This window comes from Alligator mississippiensis, chromosome 13, assembly GCF_030867095.1.
Source record: "Alligator mississippiensis isolate rAllMis1 chromosome 13, rAllMis1, whole genome shotgun sequence".
Taxonomy (NCBI): domain Eukaryota; kingdom Metazoa; phylum Chordata; order Crocodylia; family Alligatoridae; genus Alligator; species Alligator mississippiensis.
The window spans coordinates 12862326-12882787 of NC_081836.1; the positions used below are offsets into that span (position 1 = coordinate 12862326).

At 40.6% G+C, this 20462-nt stretch overlaps 1 protein-coding gene across 4 annotated transcripts in view; it reads right to left on the bottom strand.

Annotated features, from left to right (window-relative positions):
• NADK (NAD kinase) overlaps positions 1 to 20462 on the bottom strand; it is a 40383-nt gene that overhangs the window by 7345 nt on the left and 12576 nt on the right. For 3 of the 4 annotated variants that reach the window (XM_014610430.3, XM_014610429.3, XM_019493980.2), the window contains exons 3-10: positions 15268 to 15351; positions 5944 to 6073; positions 5255 to 5363; positions 4919 to 5004; positions 4098 to 4200; positions 2844 to 2995; positions 2172 to 2271; positions 68 to 225 (exon numbers count right to left, since the gene is read on the bottom strand). In XM_014610430.3, the coding sequence (XP_014465916.1) occupies positions 68 to 225; positions 2172 to 2271; positions 2844 to 2995; positions 4098 to 4200; positions 4919 to 5004; positions 5255 to 5363; positions 5944 to 6073; positions 15268 to 15351 (922 nt within the window). Of the gene's footprint in view, positions 1 to 67; positions 226 to 2171; positions 2272 to 2843; positions 2996 to 4097; positions 4201 to 4918; positions 5005 to 5254; positions 5364 to 5943; positions 6074 to 9211; positions 9966 to 15267; positions 15352 to 20462 lie in introns of those variants that run through there. The other variant, XM_014610433.3, reaches the window with a different exon arrangement.

Below are 20462 nucleotides of genomic sequence, written 5' to 3' on the forward strand. Positions count from 1 at the left end.
GGCTTCCTGGGCCAATGTTCTTATCTCCGATAATTTACGTCTTTGAACAAAGAGAACAAAAGCTAACCTTGAGCTCCACTCCTGCAGGGACAACAATGGGTCTGAAGGACAATGAGTGAGGACAGATTGGGGTGATCATGATTGCAGGAACATTTGGATGAATCATTGAAGCTCCAGCTGCAGCAGCATAAGCAGTGCTACCAGTCGGTGTGGAAACGATAACGCCTGCGAACGGAACACAAGTTTTACTTACGCATGCTCAGCTGAAGGTAATTCTTTAAAGCAGTGGTTTTCAACCTTTTTTCATTTGCAGACCCCTTTGGAAGTTTTGAATGGAGGTGCCAACCCCTCTGAATTGTAGGTGTGGGTATTCACATTTTTGATCAATCAGTCAACTTTTGCAAACCCCTTAGATGTAGTCTATAGCCCCCCCAGGAGTCTGGAGACCACAGGCTGAAAACAACTGCTTTAAAGTAAGGCTAGGTAACAGGAAGTTGTGCTTCCTTTATTTAAAGCTACTAAAAAACATTTGACCTTATCCCAAGTTGGATTTCTCCACCATGAGTCAGCTGAAGCTTGATTTCAGCTATAAGCTTTTAAAATATTAAAGAGACTGAGTTAAATGAAATTGGGAAGTCTACAGGATGAACTCAGACTTTCAAGGAAAGGAGTGATCCAGATACATGAATGGGGGCCAGAAACTTCCAATTCAAGCATTGACAGACTCCTTTTCTTGCCTCAATTTGCGCATCTGTACATTGCACATACACACATACCTACGAGGGTAGGAAGATTCATATCTGTTAAGAGCTTTAAGGATGAAATGTCAATATTTAATATTAGAGATACACTGATACATTGGGTCCATATCGGATCAGCACTGATAAAAGGAAAACTGACATTGGCAAATCAGGTTTTTTAGCTGGTGTGGCTGATAATGTCGCCGATAAATGCTGTGTGCATGTGCACAGCCACAGCACACACATGGCCAGGAATGCAGCCCGACAGCTTGGAGAGCAAGGGCTTCCTGTGCTTTGGAGAACAGTGTCCAGCTGGTAAGTTGGGGGAGAGAAGGGGAAAGAGACACAGGCGCACGGGCAGATAGAGGCCCCCCCACAGTGAGGCAGGGAATGGGGCTGGGTGGGGCAGGGGGCAGGAGAGAGCCATAAGCAACTCATCCAGGGGTGGGGGGGGAGGGGTGCAGCTCCTGTCACTGCATGCACCCCAGGAGAGGCACTGGTGAGGGCAGGCTCCCCGCTGCATGCTCAGGGCCGGGGGCAGTGCTGGATTCCTTCCGGCAGGGCCTGGACCAGGGGTGCGCTTGGGGCAGGCAACAGTGGTGCTAGGAGAGGGGGCTATAGGGTGGACTACAGCCACCCCAAAATTTGCCGTAGCCCACCCTCCCAGCACCACCACCCGCCATGAGTGTAGCCCTGGTCCAGTCCTAACTGGGAAAAGCCTGGTACCACCCTCTACCCCAAGCACACAGCCTCACCCTAGCCTCATGCACAGATCCAGGGGATGCATGCCCCCCCATGCCTCCCCGGGATGTGTGCAGTAGCAGGAGCCACCCCCCGTGCAAAAGCTGCTCACGGCTCTGTCCCACACCCTGCCCCAACCCCACTTCCTCCCTCACCGTGGGGACCTCAATCTGCTTCCCCTTCACACTCCTTCCTCTACACCCCAACAGACTTACCAGCCAGACACTGCTCTCCAAGGTGCTGGGCTGCATATTGGCAATTGGATCAGTCAATATGGCTTGTTAATAATCAACCATTGGTATTATCAAAAAAATCTTTATTGCTGCACCCCTACTTGCTAGGCAACCAAGCACCATCTTCTAACTTCTTCCTTTTGTCCCCAGTTCTCTTATACAAACAAGTTGCCATATGACACCTCCACATAAGATGTGTTCTGTAAGCTTTTTTTTTTTTTTTTTACACTGATGTCAGTGCTGCTTTGTGGACTGTGCCAGTTGCCTAAACTCTCACTTCTTCTGCACACCCAGTTTTCAATAGCCCAGGAGCTGAAACCCAAGCTTTTATTACCATCTCACAAAAACAGTGAGATGGAAAAAGTAAAGAAGTAGAGGCAAGCTAAGTAGAAGTTAGTTTCCTTTTAGTATTTAGATAGGGACTGGTTAAGCTTTTTATCAAGAGCCGTTAACTTACCATCTCCTTGCACTGTGGTTATAAGGTGCCCATCCAGATAAACATCTACGTTGGAAAGGTAGGAGGAAGGACCACGATCGACAACAACTTCGTTTAGGACCTGGCATGACACCAAACCAGTTAATTATTCTTTTTTGCTTGACAAGATAGTAATTGACAAGGGACAAGTAACATATGTTTTTGAAAGTTTCACCCCAATCTTCACCAGCCTATCTTGGTCTTTGAGTTGCTATATAATCCTGTCTTAGTGATCACTAGCAGAAATAGTTACTTGGTGCTAGGGATAAAAATATATTTTCCGAAAGCAAGTTGCTGATGGCGCTAATAGGATTCTCCCTTCGGTTATATCCACCAGTGAGGCATTCAATTGTAAAGGCCACTGTAATCAATTTACTGGTTTCAAAATACAAGAAAACTTCTGGTGCAGAGCAATATATAAACAAAGTATTATGATTATAGCATATGCAGCATTATAGCAAATGCTAAGTTATACAATACACCCTTTTCTTTACTGCCTATTTAGGAAATTACCTGGAAGCAATATAGAAAGTGTCATAATACTGGGTTAACAGAATATGATGAAAAAGAAAAAACTAGAGAAACTTGAGTGTAGGATGAATTATTTCTTAGTTCTTTTGCCTGTTTTCCATTTTACACTCTTCTGGCTCTGACCTGATATTGCATGATTTGCTTGACCACTTCTTTCTCTAGACTTGTAGGTACCATTCCATTTTCTTCTATACCATTTTGTATCACTTTCTTCTCTCTGTGCTCCTTTACTACTCTCACTTTCAGCCTGCTCCGCAAAACAAGTGCTGCATTGCCTGCAATCCAAAAGGAAGGAAAGGATGAAACCCACACACGCACGCACACTAGAGTGTACCTACTATATTATAAGCAACTTTACTATTTTCACAATAAGTTACTAACAAACTGCTATGAAATGCTCTTCTCCACTTTTCACTTGCTCATAATATTTTCCTTAGGTTTTTTACAACAGAAAGTTGTGGGCTTAAATTCTCCTCAAAACTGAAGTTGGGTGGGAATGAAAGAGATAACTTTAAATAATGCAAACATATAAACCAACTATCCCTTTGAAAATTCAATGAGACTCTTAAAGCTTTATGTGCAAATGGCCTATAACTGCTGAAGTCAGAAGCTAGGCAGTTGGTTTGTTCGATAATCCTCACTGACACTTAAACTTGGCATAAAGAAACCAGTTCATCTTTATAAATTCACAAACATATCAATTTAGCAACATGAGACTTACATTAATGCTTTTTAATTACACAACCAGAATAGCTTTATACCAAGGTGACAAGTTATAGCATTTTTTTTCTTTCTCTCTCTCAAAAAGACTTTAAATACCAAGAACTAGTTTAAATGCACATTCAGGTTAGAAAATCAAGCACTCAAGAGTCAAGGTTTCCTGTTCAGTGAGAACTTACACAGCATGTAATTTTTCTGATTCTCCATGTCAACTGTTTATGAAAATGACAAAAACATATGTAAACTATGCATTAACTAAAAAAACAAAAAAACAAAAAAACCTGGAACATTTAAAAGTTTCCTGATCACTGTAGGTCCAATTTCCTACCACTTTAATGTGATAATGTTCACAGGAACAGAGAAGTTAGGTCATTAAGATCTTCTAGTACCATCACTCCTAGATTGTTACTGTGGGGGTTGATGAGTACACCCACATTATTTCCCTGATCTTTCCTTACATGCTACAAGCACAAGGCCATCCCAACTTTACGAAACAATGTAAAAAATGATACTGCAATAATCACTGCAGTATCAAATGACTGATTTTAGACAGTTCAGTTGTTAAAGGAAACCCTAACAAAACAGGGAGAGAAAAAGCCTTTTAAAAGTTGCAAAGATAATCTTCTATTTTTATTACAGTGGAAAAAAAATTCTTACCTTCTATAACCTGAGTAACTTGGGACTGAAAGTTCTCAAAGTTAAATGGAGTAAGAAATCCAAGAGATCCAAGATGAAAAGCCATAACTGGAGGTACGCTACCCTGTCAAAAGGAATAATTTAGAAGTTGTTCAGTGTTACACAACTAAAGCGTGTGTTATCCTTATTCTTTTTATGTTTAAGTAGTACCATAACAACTTGTCTGCAAATATCCTAAATGTGCTTGACCTCAATTATGTGCAAAAATAAAAACAAAGATAGAACTGGCAACACAGGGATGCTCAACACTGTGCTGCAGGCCAGATCAGGTCCCTGGTGCCATGTACTCTGGCCCATGGGGCTTCTCACAGATGCTGTGGGGAGCCCTCAGGCTGCAGGGTATGCTCCTGCATGCTAGAGGCCGGGTGTACAAGGCAGCAGAGTGCCCAAGCTGGACAGAGGCAGCACTGAGCCCTGCACTGCTGGGACTGGGCTTTAGGACCCCATACTGCCCCACACATCAGAACCAGGCCTCAGGGTCCTGTGCTGCCCCAACCTGGCCAGGATTGGGCTCTGGCCAGCTGAAGACAATGTGAGGACTTAGGGCCTGATCCCAGTGCACAAGGGCCAAACTGGCTCATTGTCTGGTGCGGGGCCAAAAACTTGAGCACTACTAACCTAAAGAGCTCTCGTAGTGGAGGAACAGAGAAAGGTGGCTAGCCAGAAAAGTCTGAACAACTAAGAAGAAAGCTTGCAAAAATCTTCAAGACTGACTCCTGCACAAAAGTTCTGATTGGGAAGAGCGCCTCAAATAATAAATATTTATTTTCTATAGAACTAACCTGGAAAAGTGAAGAAGCATAAAGTAAGGTCCCATCTCCTCCCAGGCATATGATGAAGTCTATCTGATTAGAGATATCATCATAATCTAGAGGATATCATTAAAAAGGTTAATTTACATAACTTAAAGATTTCAATTTACACATGTAAATTTGGTGCAGCACACTAATGTTAATTTAGAAGTGGAAATAATGAACAGACCATCAAAACAACATCTGCTTGAGTTTATCAAGAATAGATTTCAGAGAAACTTGATTCATCTGAACAAATCACTAGGGAAACCAGAAGATGAAAAGGCAATATATCAGAACTCCAGTTTTAAAGAAACATTACTCTACCTTCGCTGAAAGTGCAAAATTTTTTCTTCACTGGTCCAAAATTTTCATCATGAGCTATGGCTGGGTCTTCTAACACTTTCTTTTCTACATAAACAATCATGTTGTTCTCCTAAAAGAAGCAAAAACATTTACTAATAAATCTTTTAACAATATAACACCACATCTGATACTTCCACTAGTATTTGATACTGGTTTAAAATGTTGTGATTTTCACAAGTGCTTTTTAGCTTCTATATGTATTGTTAAAACCTACAGCAATTATTACTATATTTTATTATTGAAACTTTCATACAAAGGTCACATAATAAAAATTAACAAGCCTTTGGAATCTTAACTATGCACCTGTGACATAACCATACTTCCAAATTAGCTAATTATTTTCTCAGTTTAATGGAATAAATATTTATCCTTGTTCTGTATTAAAACTGCAGAATAAGATCCTTCATATAATATGCAATGAGAAGGGTAGTTTTCTTTAAAGGGAAACTAAGCGCTGAGCTCGTTTAGCAGGAAAAAGACTGGTTCCATGCTGAGTTTTGCAATCAATTATTTCTATTGTTCTCTGTATGTTTGGACTCATTCGCCACATATGATTCTAATTCCATTTATAATAAAGCTAGAACAGCAAATAAGAACATTTCATTTAAACTTAAGTACCAAAAGCTCTGATCTCTCCCTAGGGGTATTACCTCAGTAAGATACACACACAGTTCTTTAAAGGGCTGTAGCAGACTAGCATCACGAATCTTTTTGATAACAAGGACACTCTTGGGAGGTTTGTTCCATGTCAACCGCTGGCTTGCTGGATCCTGAATGTGCCTATGGAGAAGAATCCAAAGAATAAAAGCTTTACCTGAAAAGGTGGACTGTGTTAAAAATCCCCTGACCACATTTTGTCATTAAAAAATAGAAAGCAAGTAAAACACTAAAAATATTAACACAAACAGCTAAATATTCATATTGCCTAAAATGCAGAGCTTTTCCAACTTTCAGCAAATATCTTGCTGAATTTTGCAGTGAGACTATTCTGGTTCAGTCTGTATGGAAGTGTAGAATGCTTTAAAAAAAAAAAAAATTAGAGACCCAGGATACAGTTCAAGTTAGTTTATAGGATTATTAATAATACGTATACACACACAATTTTTTTTTTTTTTTTTTTTAGTCAAACAGTGCTCTTCTATACAGGGTTCTGACTAGATGGGTATTCTAAAACAAAAATGGTTTACTTCCGAGTATACAAAAGCTTCCCCATTGGGTTGATAAACTCACATTATATTGATGAAGGTGTCCATTCCTGCAGCTGCAAACACGCTAGTCATGTTCATGACCAGGGGCTCTAATTCTGCCAGAAGCATTGCAACCGCCACTAAAACACTTCAACTACCACACCACTGCCTTAACACTGGTAGCAGTGGTCCTCCCCTCACCCTTTCATGGAGGATGACTCTGTTTGGTCTGCTTCCTTAATGGCATGAAACATCCAATTAGAGAACTTGAAAAAGCAGCAGCATGAAAAATATATTTTTTCCTTCAACACCAATATAAATTAAACATTCATCTTGAGTCTATGTTGGTGTAAGAAAGGGGAGAAACAGTTTTATCTCAATTCATTCTTTTAAACGTACATTTCTCCTAGCAAGTTCATGGAATCAGACCTAGTTTCAGCCAGAACCTGTTTTCTGGCTAAATTAAGACATTCTGTGGGTGCAGGATCTCTCAACTGCAGAGTTTTTCTTCAGACAAATATAGCTAACTTACTTTCTGCCTCTCATTACTGTTGTTTGGAGTATTACTTAAACATCAGTACGATTCTTAATATGAAATCATATTAAAATCAAAAGCGTCATACATTATGCAAACAAGGTTCCTTGGGTGAATTTGATATCTTTTATTAGACCAACCCAAATAGTTGGAGAAAAGTTATTAAGCAAGCTTTCGGGTTCAAAAACCCTTCGTCAGGCTAAGGAAGTTTCAGCAGTTGGTGTGTGCTCTTCCTGGATGGTGTGTGCTTTTCCATCCAGGAAGAGCACACACCAACTGCTGAAACTTCCTTAGCCTGACGAAGGGTTTTTGAACCCGAAAGCTTGCTTAATAACTTTTCTCCAACTATTTGGGTTGGTCTAATAAAAGATATCAAATTCACCCAAGGAACCTTGTCTGCCTATGTCCTTAGACCAACACGGCTACAACCTAAACCCCTGCATACATTATGCAAGGAATTTTAATGTTTTTTTAACTCTGGTCTGGAAAGCTCCCAATGCAAACATTTCCTATTTCCTCTTCTGTGATACTGCAACGGTGCTAACGATAGTTAACATACCTAAATAGCTTACTGAGAAATAAAAGCTACCAAACTCATTGTATTCTTTGATAAAAGTAAAATCAAGGCGAAGTTAAGACTTCAGGCACATCTTGGCAGATAAGTACATGTTCCCCCTTTTGGTACACAGTAACAACAACTTCAACATTAAAAAATGGAAAGGACATACTAACAGGCTTGCCCGTGCCAACACAGAAAAGAGGAAAAAAACATACCAATTTATTTATCCTTATGGGGCTCTTTTTGAACCCAGATAAAACAAAAGAAGAGCCACCCACCCTCCTACCCACCACTTTACTTCCCACATCTGTAAAAGAGCACCTAAATAAAAGTACATCAATACCTGGCGAAATTGGATTTTGTCACACTGGCAAAAATAGATTTTTTATTATTATTTTATTTTCAGGTTATTGAATTCTCTTCAAATTCCATATAAATTATGAATTATAAGCTCATATTGCTTGCTATGAATTTTTAAGGGCAAAACAAACAAAAAAATCAATGTAATAATGGAACCTCAGCTGCAACCATATCTATGAAGCAACACTTATTGTTCTATAATCCATTTTGCCAATTTGAAAACATGCAACTGCTTCTTTGCTTTACTTAATTGCTTAAATGACAAACTTGCAAAGCTAAGCAAACAATTTCTTACTTGTAATTAGTGGTTTATAAGCATCTCATTTTTTCCCCATGTGCTGCTGGTATAATCCATGTAGAAAAGAGGATTACTGCAAATGCTGAACAAGCCAAATTCACAAACAGATTTGGAATAGCCTTCTATTGGCAGTTTAACAGTTAAGAAAAAGCAGGGATATTTTACTGTCACTGACTGCTCCAACCTGCAGAGTGGCAATTCCTTGAATTGTAAGAAAGCTGAAGAGATCAGCTCGCTATAGAAGTAGAGCTGCTTGTATATATATTGCATGTACAAATATAGCGCTAACTAAAGACTATAGAGTAATACAGAAGCCCCAAATGCAGTCACTGAAACAAGATAACACTGTATATTTTCTTATACACAATGACAGAATTTCAAGGGGAAACACAGGGATTGGATTTCAGCTACATCCATGCCCATCTAAGACCCTAAATTTCTTTTCTTTTTAATACTGCATTTAATGGTGAGCCTCAGAGATCACCACGCAGTAGGACTAACATGCACTGGGAAACCCTCTCTGGTATCCTAATCAAACTATTAACTGTAGTAGAATGAACCCCCCAAAAAATGCTGCTTTGAAGGTCTACATATGAAAAAGGAACTATACAAGACAGAAAGTTACAGGTAGTAAACCCGAGATTAATATTTTATTGCTGCAAAAACAAGTGCCAAGGAAAATGGATTAAAATTTCACAAGCCATTTTCAATATTAATGACCCCTAAATAAATTGCAGAAGAAAAACAATACATGAGATTGCAGAAGTTTTACATGTATACCCCTGTATCTAAAACAAAAAGCATGAGAAGGAATTAAAAGGTTTCAATGTAATCATGGTAACTCCCTGCCAACTTTAGGAACTAAAGGTTGCATCAACACTGTTTCACCCCGTAATCTGAGAATACATCAAAACCAATACAGACTTTATTCAAACCCCGACTTCCTGCAAACAACTTGCATTTATTATGCTGTACTTACCACTTCCCCGTAGTTCTATTTAAGTAGAGATTATTCATAACATGTTCAAAGATCTTCATGATTTACTTCAAAAAAAGTCAGGCAAGGTAAAAAAGAGCTCTGGAAAAGTCTTAGACCTAATCACTTTTTATTTTATCATTAGTTTTGTCCAAGATGACTATTTAATTTGATGTTTCAAATAATCCTAATAAATGGTGTGGGGGGTAGTTTCAGTTTCAAAGAAAAATCCCTTTAAAAAGAGTGTTAAAAATCTTCAATAGGTTCTTAATGTTTCAAAAAGCCAAACTCCCTTTCAAAAAAAAGTTTAACTAAGCCTAAAGCTAACACAATAATATATTCAAACCACTGTATTGTCATTAAAAATTAATTCCATTCATCTGGATCATTTAACATTATTTTGGAAGGCTTGCTTATAAAAGACAGTCACCAACACTAGCATTACAGAAGACACTCAGATTTTACACTAACATACAAACTGTTGCCACCACACTCTAGTCCAGGATTTTCCATTATAGTCCACTTGTTAAAAATATTTTCAGTAACCAGGAAAAATCAGATGACATTTTAGAAGCCCAAAGACATAAGAAAGAGAACTCTTAAAAGCTGAAACTATCATCGGCAGTTTAGATTCTTAATAGCCTTCTACTCCAATGACCCGCGAATGTCCTCATCTCTTCAACTAATTTAAACACTGCATTAACTGTCTTTTTCTTGGCAACCACGGTGCTCTTAGTACTGCCGACAGCCTCTGTACCGGACTAATCTTGACACACTATCATTATATTGTACAGCGTTGGCTCAGCCCATGGGGAGGAGTGTATTTGCCACGGTCAGGTGGTGAAATGAATGACGTAAATAAAATCTTCAAACAAATTAGAGTCATCTTAGCCACAGGCTCTAGTGTTGACATAAGACTTGAGGAAGTTAGTCTTTTTGCCCATCAAAGTCCCTCCACACTTTCACTGGAAAAGTCAAAATATCACTACAATGCCAAGTTGGGAAAAAGTAATCCTTATGATCATCTAAAATTCCAGACTGCTTCACTTCATAATGATTACTCTGATTTTCAATTCAAAGAAAAGGTAAACATCCTTTTAAAACAAGCCGATTAGTCCGTATTTGTATTTGCCTACCTCCCCTGACACCAACTCTGTTTACCAGGTTAGGAATGAATTCAGTGCTTTAGTTCTGTGTTATCCATCTCATGTCTACCAACAGACAGACAGCAAGTGCAGAACCCAAGTAACCCCTTGTTTCAATACCAACTTTACCACCAGGGTATTCTGTAAAGAGGACTGCCCGGTGGATCTTCGTTTTACCCATGTGCTAGAACACATGGCTTCAAAACTTCAGAGAAGGTGGGGAGAAAGTAGTGGGTTTGGAAGTGTGGGGGGAAGGACGGGTAGGAGGGAGCAGGGGGTTGGCAGGATTACATATTTTGGTTAGGTTAGTTGTAAAATATATAATTCTGCCATTCTACATGGGTATCCACTAATTTTTGTTAACCTGCCCTTTAAAATACCAGTGGGTGCGATCTGGGGAATGATTCACTCTTCTTTGAGCCTAATAAACTGGCTTCAGGACGTAACAAACAGCCCAGGCCTGCTGGCTACATTGCTTGCTACTGGTTGCTCAGTTAGTGGAAAAAGCACTGCTTGATAAAACATATTGGCAGTGCTCTCGAACATTTTCCTGTAGTTTCTATGTGCACTCTCATTAAGCTTTGAAAAAATTCACTCTTCTTGTGGGAAGCAATAAGATTAAAGGAATAATCTCCCCAAAATGCTCCAAACGGTAAAACAGTAATTGCTTTACTGAATATGCAATTGTTCTCTGTAACTGCTCATTTCTCTTTTCAGCAGTAGGAGAACAACATTAACAGTGCCTTAAACATATTCACTGAAGTTTTAGAACTAAATATATGGTGCCTATACACGTGCTGCAGGGTTTTGTTTTGTTTTGTTTTTTGGGGGGGGGAGGGGGGAAACACGACATTTTAATTGGTGTGGCTCTTGGGAGCTGCTCTAATTAAAATGCCCACACTGTCTTGTGTATTCAGCATCCTGCCTTTCAAAATGGTGGCAGGGGCACTTTAACTAAACCTTGAATGTTAGTTAAAACACTCCCACTGCAACTTTGAAACACAGGACACTGAATACACGAGGCACTGCAGCATGCTGGAGTGTTTTAATCATGCTCCAGAAGACTCCATTTATCAAATCTGGGCCAACATGTTCTAGGCAGAAACCACTGGAGCACAGGCACAGGCAACCATAGTGCCAAATGCACCATTTTATAAGTCTAGATTTTGCCACACAAAACCTGCAACATAGGTGATACCTTGACAGTCTCCCTCTGAATTAATCCAATATAGATCAACAGAAATATGTGATTTGAACTTTAATCTAACAAAAGGGCATGGTTCAAAAAACATCCTGCCATACAGCACTAATCATTTTACCCATTCCTCCTGGTTACTATAAATCTGTTAATAGAATCTAACATAATTTATTTTGAGAAATGTGCTGTAAAGATCTTTTAGAATAGAGCCTGCATGCATCCACTTCCTTTACAATGTAAAAACAGGTTGAGCATATATGAACTAAATGAGATGTTGAATCAGTTAGGTTCATGACCAACAGCCACTTTGACAGCTAGCTGAAGGCCCACACTAAGAGAACAGTGCATTTATTTGCTTCCTCCTCCAGACACCACATCTGGCAGAACCAAGATAAGACCAGGTTTCAATGATCCAGAAAAATGCCAGAATCTGGTGATATGACCCCATAAAGCAATGCAACATGTCTCATTATTGCTTTGGACCTACTACACACTTCACACACTAAAAGTAACAAACCCCTATATTCGTTATTGTTCCATGATAAACTTTTGAGGGCAAGTAACTTATAAAAGAGATTAAAGCAACCTGACAACAACAAAGGAAATGAAGCATGCAGTAAACAACAACAAAAAATGCAAAGTGGGACACTGAAAGGTGACACCAATCTGCAACTTGGGGGGGGTGGGATGGGGAGAAAGCACAAGAGCGTACTACCTACAGGAACTATTCTGTCCCTTGTATGCACTACAACTAACAATAAGTTTAGTCAGTATTAGCAGGAAATCTCCCTTTTGCAAATTAGACTATAGAGGAGAAAGGGAAGCATCTATACAAGGGGCCAGAAGAGAGGAACCAGATCTTTAAAACAGACAAACAAAAAAAACCCACCTATGCAGAATTTGGGTGCTTAAAACCAGAGCTGCAATCCTGAAAACCCTTGCTCAGCTGTTGTCTAGCTCAGGAGACGTCAAAAACTCTAACCTTAAGCACCTCCTTGTTTGACTTCAAAGTTCCCCAAGTGCATGGGGTACATAGAACTGCCAAAGTCTTGCCAAAGCTGAGCAGCTCACCAAGCTCGTGCTTAAGCTCACTCAGGCTCCAGAAAGCAGATAAGCCTTCACCTAAGCACCATAAAAGAAACTCAATCCAGCAGGTGTTCTCCGACAATGCCTAATATACTGCAGAATCAGGGACCACATAAGACAGTTATGGCACTTTCAGAGCTTGCTGGTGATACCCAATTTGCATAACAGCCTGGGGTAAACACTTGCCCAGAAAGGGAAAAGGGAGGTATGGCTGAATCCCTCTTCTTACCCGAGGGCAGAGCCATCCCTAGGGGTGTGCGAGGCCTGGGGCACATCAGCCTGTGTGCGTGTGGGAAGGGGGAGTGGAGTGGCAACCACCGGCAGAAGCCAATGGTGGGGGGGGAGGAGGGGGTGGCAACTGCCCACAGAAGCTGCTGGCAGTGTGGCCTGTATGACACTGTCCATGGGGCCCGGGGCAGTCTGTCCCCCTGCCTGAGGGGATCCAAACCCACAGTCCCACCTCCCATGAGTGGCCTGGAGGCTATTTTGGGTGGGGGCACTGCCAAACAAGAGGGAACAGAACTTGGATCCACCCCTTCCTGAGCAAGTACTTGAGGGTGAGACTTCTATAAAAGGGATGCAACACCACCAGTTATGTTAAGGAACAGGAGCAAACTTTGCTCAGTTGTCTAAAAGAAGTGACATAAACTCCTACTTTCAGCAGAGGACTCAGGGCTGTGCAAAATTTTACCGTCTGTTCCATTTTGACCAATTCTGAGGTCTAAACAGCAAAATCGAAACAAAACAAAGGCCGTCAAAATTACCTTGAAACAAAACGAGGCTGGTTGAAACATTTCAACTTTCGAAATGTTTCGACCATCCCCCGCACTAGATCGCACCGGGTGCGGGAGGCAGCCCAGCTTGGTGCTACCTAGCACAGGGGATGGGGAAGCAGCCCCAGCGCGATCTAGTGCTGGGGGATGGGAATTCAGCCCATCTGCTCTGACTCCCCATCCCCAGCAAAACTCAAAACAGCATTGAAACAGCCTATTTTGATGGAACAGAACGGAACAGCTGTTTTGACTCTAAATGAAATTGGAGACAAACCACTGTTCTGTCAAACCGTCAAAACTCAAGGCGAAATGGAACAGTGTCATTTTGCACAGCGCTACTGTGGACCTCCAGTAGAGGTGCCTCCCTTCAGCCTTTAATGGAGTATCCTGGGGTCAGAATTTATGGCATGCTCTTGCCCTCACCAGTCCCTATCACCTAGCTCTAGACAGATGAAGGCAGCTTCACAACCAGCCTACTGGCCATATCCCCTTCTCATCCTGAAATGCCTATCTTTCCCCATACGCTGTATAGGACATCTCAGTTCCTCCCTGAGGATTCCCATTCTTGCGGCTGCTTAAAGTTCAACTCTAGTGCCCAGTGTTTATACACGCAAGTTGATTATCAGACCCAGCCTTGCATCCCCAAGATACTGGCTACTACCAGCAAGCAGAAGGAAGAATACAATGTCCCTAGCTAGAAATGCAAGATTATTTGACAACTGCTGTTAAATTAAGGAAAAAAAGTTAATTTTTGTTCATTTGTAAAATTAGATTATGCATACCATTTCCTTTGTTTCAATCCAATATTTCTAACTGTTTGAAAGAATGCAGTGCATTCCTGAAACTTCATCTAAGGTGATGTATTATGGCAACCCTTACTGACCCTGTTCATTAAGACTAGTTAACCATGCTGAGCTACACAAATAAGACACGTGAGAGAATGTAGAGATATCTTTAGGCAGACAAGATCCTTTACATTTATAAAAAGAAATATTAATTGTATCCTATTATCTTTTTGGAGAAGCAAAAGAAGAGGGGGTGGGGGAAAGCAATGACTTTCTTAGCTTTTATTTATGCTTATTGAATACAACAGTAAGTTAATACATGCATATTGTGTTTTTATTTTTGAGACTGCAGTTCAAGAAACACCATCTGTCTTCATAAGATGATTTTTGAGAGCTTGTGTGCTGTAAATGCTGCACTAATTTTTGGCTGCATCAGACCCTATCCAGGCATTTAATTAAGTTGGGGCGGCAGGGGAGTCAAACATATAGCACACATAGCTGCTCTATCCAGCCTGCCAGTAGCCACCAAAGGTTGGGGGACATGGTAGGGAAGTGGCCTGTCACAGAATTTAGGGTCACTGGGCCCTGTGGATATGGCGATCAGTGGCAGGAAGACAAGTAAGGCATGACAGCAGCTGGAGGACAACCAGAGCTCTTGGCTCACCACCACCGTTGTGGCTTCAGCTTTGGGGCTGCCAGCCCCACCACCACCCCATCCTGGAGCTGACATGCTGGGGCTAGAACTGCCCCTTCAGTACAGCACACAACAGCAGCTCTGGCACATTAAATGCAGAAGGATCTGGAGCTGCTTTTGCTGTCACTGCCACATGCCCCAGGTCAGAGCCAGAGTTGCCACTGCGTGCCCCTGAATGAATCTAGCCTGCAAGGAGCTCTACGGTCCAGATCCAACCCAGGGTGCAAGGTGAATATGACACCCCTGAATTAAGCATTAGAAACAAACCTTTAAGCACTGTGTGTATCTACTTGAAGGTGATTTCAACAAAAGTTATCAAGGAATGGTTTTGAATGCAGAATAACCACATTAGTGTGCGTTTGAACAACAGGCACTTACATTATCGTTTTTGGGTTCTGCAGCATACAGGCCTTTGGTCCAAATGTAGTCACCGGGCATGGTCCATGCAAGGAGCGTGTCCTCCTGATAAAAAAAAGAAAGGCAAATAAAGGAAAACTGAGTGTAATTAGTTCCTACAGTCTCTATACCTGTGACTGCAGATCCCAGAAGCCAAGATGTGGTCCCTGCATCTAATGCTGTATTTGAGCACCACATGGTGTCTTTACTGATTATTGCAGTTGAAGTCTTTGGGCCAATTATTTAGTGCAATACACTGAAGATTCATTCACAGCATGTGAAAGTTTATAGGAATGCTACTATACTTACTAAATTCTAGAACTAAAGATTTCATTAAACTTACTCCAACTCAACCTCTATTCTCTAAAGGAATCCCCACATTTTCAATACGCCAGAGATGTTACGGTAAAATTTCTTCTGTACAGTTTTGCCAGTCATGTCAAGCCTGATAAGCAAAACGTCTGTTTTCCAGTCCTCGTCCTCTCCTGAATTTATTTTGTAATAGGGTAAGCAAGCACCCAGAGATACTAGGAAGAGATCAAACTCACTTGATTGGGACCTAACTAGAACTTAAATATAAAAAGTGAATGAATAAAAGCAACAATAACCTCCATGTTCGTTTTGAAAAGGAAAACTGTTTAAAGAAAAAGAGAATTCAAAACGTATAATTCTTAAACAGCAAGTTTCAGCTCTTTTCAAAGCTACAGTAAAGAATCTGAATGACCAGACAGGTTTATCAACTATGCAACCATGTAATCATAAACTACTACTTATGCAACACCCCTGAAAAATAAGCACCTAGATTACTCTATTTCACCTCCTGGATTAACTACAAGATTAGCATTTTTCAGGTAGCACAGAAAAGTTGCACTACAAAGTTAAGTCACTATTAAATATGAGCCTTATGGCAAAATTTAATAAAAGCTTTTAAAGTACCTCGCTTATAATACAGCTCAGCAAAAAAGTCAGTAGTCTGTTATATAGCTCAACAGTTTCATGACCTTCAAACATTTTGCAAGTGAACAAGTATGCCTAACCAAATATTTAAAATACAAAGTGAAGAGCTGCCAAGACTTGCCATGCAGTATTTTAGAGCATATACATACCTTATTTTAACAATTTAAGTTCTGTAACCGATGAATTAACAAAACGTGCATATACATGTGTGCATGTGTGTACATTTACTATATATCAGCGTTTCTCAACCTGTGGGTCGCAAAAATATATGAAAGGGTCATGAACAAACTTTGAAAAAGGATTGTCCTTTAAAAGAGAAAAATGTGGGAAACTCTGGCTTTTCCCTTGCAGGCTGGCAGAGTCCCAGCCAGTAGGGTGCTACTTGGGGGCATCTCTATGCCCCACACACCCAACCCCCCCACCCCACACACTTGGGGGCAGGGGGCAGCGGGTCAGGACTGGCCACTGATGTTTACAAATGGGTCCTGGTACAAAGAAGGTTGAGAACCGCTGCTATATATAACTCTAGGATATAGCCTTTTATTTTCTCAGGCCATGTTCTTCCCAAGACTGCAGTAACTGGTTGTTTCTGTGGCTAGACAACTGTAGAGGACTAATTTCCAGGGGAATTCAGTCCCTACTATAGCACAGACATTGATGTCAGTTCAGTACACTTCTTTTCTAACTTTTAAAAAATGTTATGTCTTTACAGTAAATCTACAACAAAAGCAACAATTTCTAATTTGAGAATGAATAGACTGTGCAAAGTGATTAAATGCAGTGCACTGGGCCAGTGCACATAAAACATCACAACACATTTTCTTAATTGGCATGCACTTAATAAGATCAAAGAAGTGGTCAAAGGTCCACTAACCCTAACAGCTCTACTAGTACAGATTAGTTTAAATGTTAAATAATTAAGGAAACCAACGAGGTGGAGGGTTTCCTGAGGATATTTTGGTTGTCAAGGTTCAGTCTCATTAACAAATCAGGAGTCATTCTGCTGCGTAATGTGGCAGTACATTCTGTTACCTTTGAGGAACAGGTCTAGATTATTAAGGACTGGCCAAAGGTAAATTACACCAAAATAAATTATTTTTTATAAATCCAGGAGAAGTCCTTTTAAGCTACTCAAGTAATGTTTTACCTCCAGCACAGAGCAGAAATCCCAAATTACAACATTTGAGTTACCTATTGTTAAACTGTACAATTTGCTGAGGGGATCCATTCCCAAATGACCAGAAACACCTGTAAGGCTAGAAATTCTCTCCAAAAATTAATTCTGACTCAAAAATTAGAAAAAAATACCCATAATTTTTTTTTTTCAGCAAATAGATGCAATGCCAAAGAGTCCTTTTTAGACTATGAGACTCTTGGTTCCTATTGTAAAGCTGACTCAAAGCAGCATGAAGCTGCCAGAGGCCTCATGCAGAGACAGAGCTGTGGAAAAAATACTTTCTTTGTGAGTTCTGTTTAAAGCCATTGTTTGCCAACCACTATATATTACTTCACCCTTGAATTCTCTCATAATCCAAGATACTGATCTTCCGAACTTCAGAGTTGAGACACCAACTTGAAAATCCATGCAAAGAGATCCCAAAATACCACACCAAGTGAAACTCAGGCAAGTATTTCCAGCATAAATAAGAAGTGTTTCAGTTTTCCATTATATACATTAACTTTCTCTCTATGAGAGTGGTTAAGTATTGGAGCCTATTATCCAGAGAAGTGGTGGAATCTCCATCACTGGAAGATTTCAATGCAGGGGGACTGATTTAAATCAAAAATTTAAAAATTGGGCTTCTCTCTTGCTGATTTTTAACAACTTTCCCGCTGTATTTAAAAAACAAACAAATAAAAAAGAAAGGTATTTTCATTGGTTGATATAGCAATTAAAACGTGTTGATTTACAGCTAAATAATGTTTTTTACAGTAGATTTAGTACATGTTTCCTAGGTATGCAAACAAGATATATAGCTTAACATATGCGTACTGTTAAAAATCCTACATTTTAGTATGCTACAAAATGGTGAAATATATATTTCTTATTCACTAGATGATTAACTTTTTGCTCATGTTTGTATCGAGCTGCATATTAAGATGGTAACCTGAATTTAACTGAACAAAACCAGCACTACAAATTTATTAAACAAAACTTTAAAGTTTTTGATTCAGAAACTAATAGTTTAAAACTTGGTGCACACTTACAACTAACTAATCTACTGTATTGTTATAGTATTAGAAGTATGAACTGTAGTTAATGAATTAAACCAATTATTGCATGTCACCCTGGGGAACATCTTCTAAAATGCCTACAGGAAAGTAATTTGAGCTTAAGTTTCTACATGCCCAATTCTCTTTAAAATGAGAGTTATTTTTTTTTACCTAGACCGTTTTGAAAAATTTTACCCCCTTTCAAGATTTTGGAATGCATAAAATCTCCTCCTCCTCCTCCCCCTTTTTATTCATGGACTGGAAGAGAAAGATGAGCTTTCATGTTTTTTTAGCTCCCAATCAATTTCTTAGCTTTGAATGTACCAGTCCAAATGAAAATATTCTTTCTGCATCTGCAGAAGAGGCTGCTGGTGGTAAAAGCTGGTTCAGCACTTCAACAAACTCTGGTTCCAGGTGCTTTGCTAGTGACTTCCACCAATTTAGTGGTGTGGCTTTCTTTTAAATGCCCTCAGCAAACAAATATTGCTTGAATGGTTCACTTCTAGCCCTGAAATTAATTATGGCTGGCATGGCTGATGGGTGTTTAGTAGATTCCCTCATCATAGCAGCATTTACCTCTTCAGCAGTTAGGTATTTATTAGGCCTGTGCAAAGCGGCTAGTATTTACTTCGGATTTGGCCGTTTCGGGGGGTGGTGATTCGATTTGGTGATTTGAATCACTGTCCTGAATTGATTTGGAGATTTGGCTGCTACTGAATCCCCAAATCAGCCAGGCCCATCTCCCGCAGCCTGGCAATGGCTGCCCAGCCTGCACCAGCTCCCAGCACTTGTTAAAAAAAAGGCCCAACTTAGTGGGTGTTGCCAGGCAGGGGGGGGGGGGGGTGATCCCCATTGCCCCCCACTGCATGGGGGGGTTTTTCTTTAAAGGGCCAGGAGCTGGGGCAGGGCCCCCCCATGGTCCCCTCCCCCAGCCCCCTCTCCCCTGCCCCAAGAAAGCTGCAGCTCCCTGCTGCAGTCACCACGAACTACCCGAACAATCAAAGCTCTCCAAATCTTTTATAAAGATTCGGAGAGCTTTGAATCAATTTGGACTTTTTAACTGGTCCCCTGATTCGATTTTGATTTGGAGATTCAGCCACCAAGTTGGGCTGAATCTCCTCCAAATCAAATCACCACCCAAAGCTTTATGCAGCCCTAGTATCTACTCCAGTACTTTGTGTTAAGAATATTGGGGAGAAAATGAGGTGGAGTAAGTGCTTGATCCATCTGCTTCTTTACTGCTTGCAGTTTAACTTTGCTGTTTAGTATTTCTTGCTTAAATGTTTCTTGAAGTTCTTTCCAAATTTTAACAGTATCTGCACTACAACAGCAATCTTTCTGTAGTTTGTCCAAGGCTCGGAAAATAGGTTTTAGTGTATTCAGCAAATGTTCTACATTTCTCTTTAGTCCAATGTTGACTACTCTAGCTGTGATACTTCCATCAATTTTGTCACAGTTTTCTTCACAGATCGTCATTAGAATAGGCCGGTTCTTAACAAATAGCTCAAAGCAGTCAATCACTGAATTTCAGGGTGCCGTTTAGGGAAGAATTACCTTGCATCTCCTAGCTGTCTTCAATGAAACTGAAGCAAACTAGTTGTCACAGAAGTATTGTGCAGTTTCAACAGGATTTTACTTTATTCCTGGAGTACTTAAACCTTTGGCTAAAAGATGCAGCAAATGAGCACAGCTTCCATTAGGGGTGCACCACCAATAGAGATTTTTTGGGCTGGTACTGACGGATGATTTTTAAGGAGCCATACTGGCCGATACCGATCCAATTCTGATATGCAGCCAGGCAGCTTGGAGACCAGTGTTGGGCTGGTAAGTCTGTTGTGGGAGAAGGGAAGGGATGTGGGGGCACAGATCAAGGCCCCCCACGGTGAGGGAGGGAGTGGGGCTGGGGCAGGCATTGCTGAGCCTAGGCGGGGTGGGGCGCAGGACAGAACCGTAAGCAGCTTGTCTGGGGGGCGCTGGTGACTCACTGGGGCAGGCACCCCAGGAGC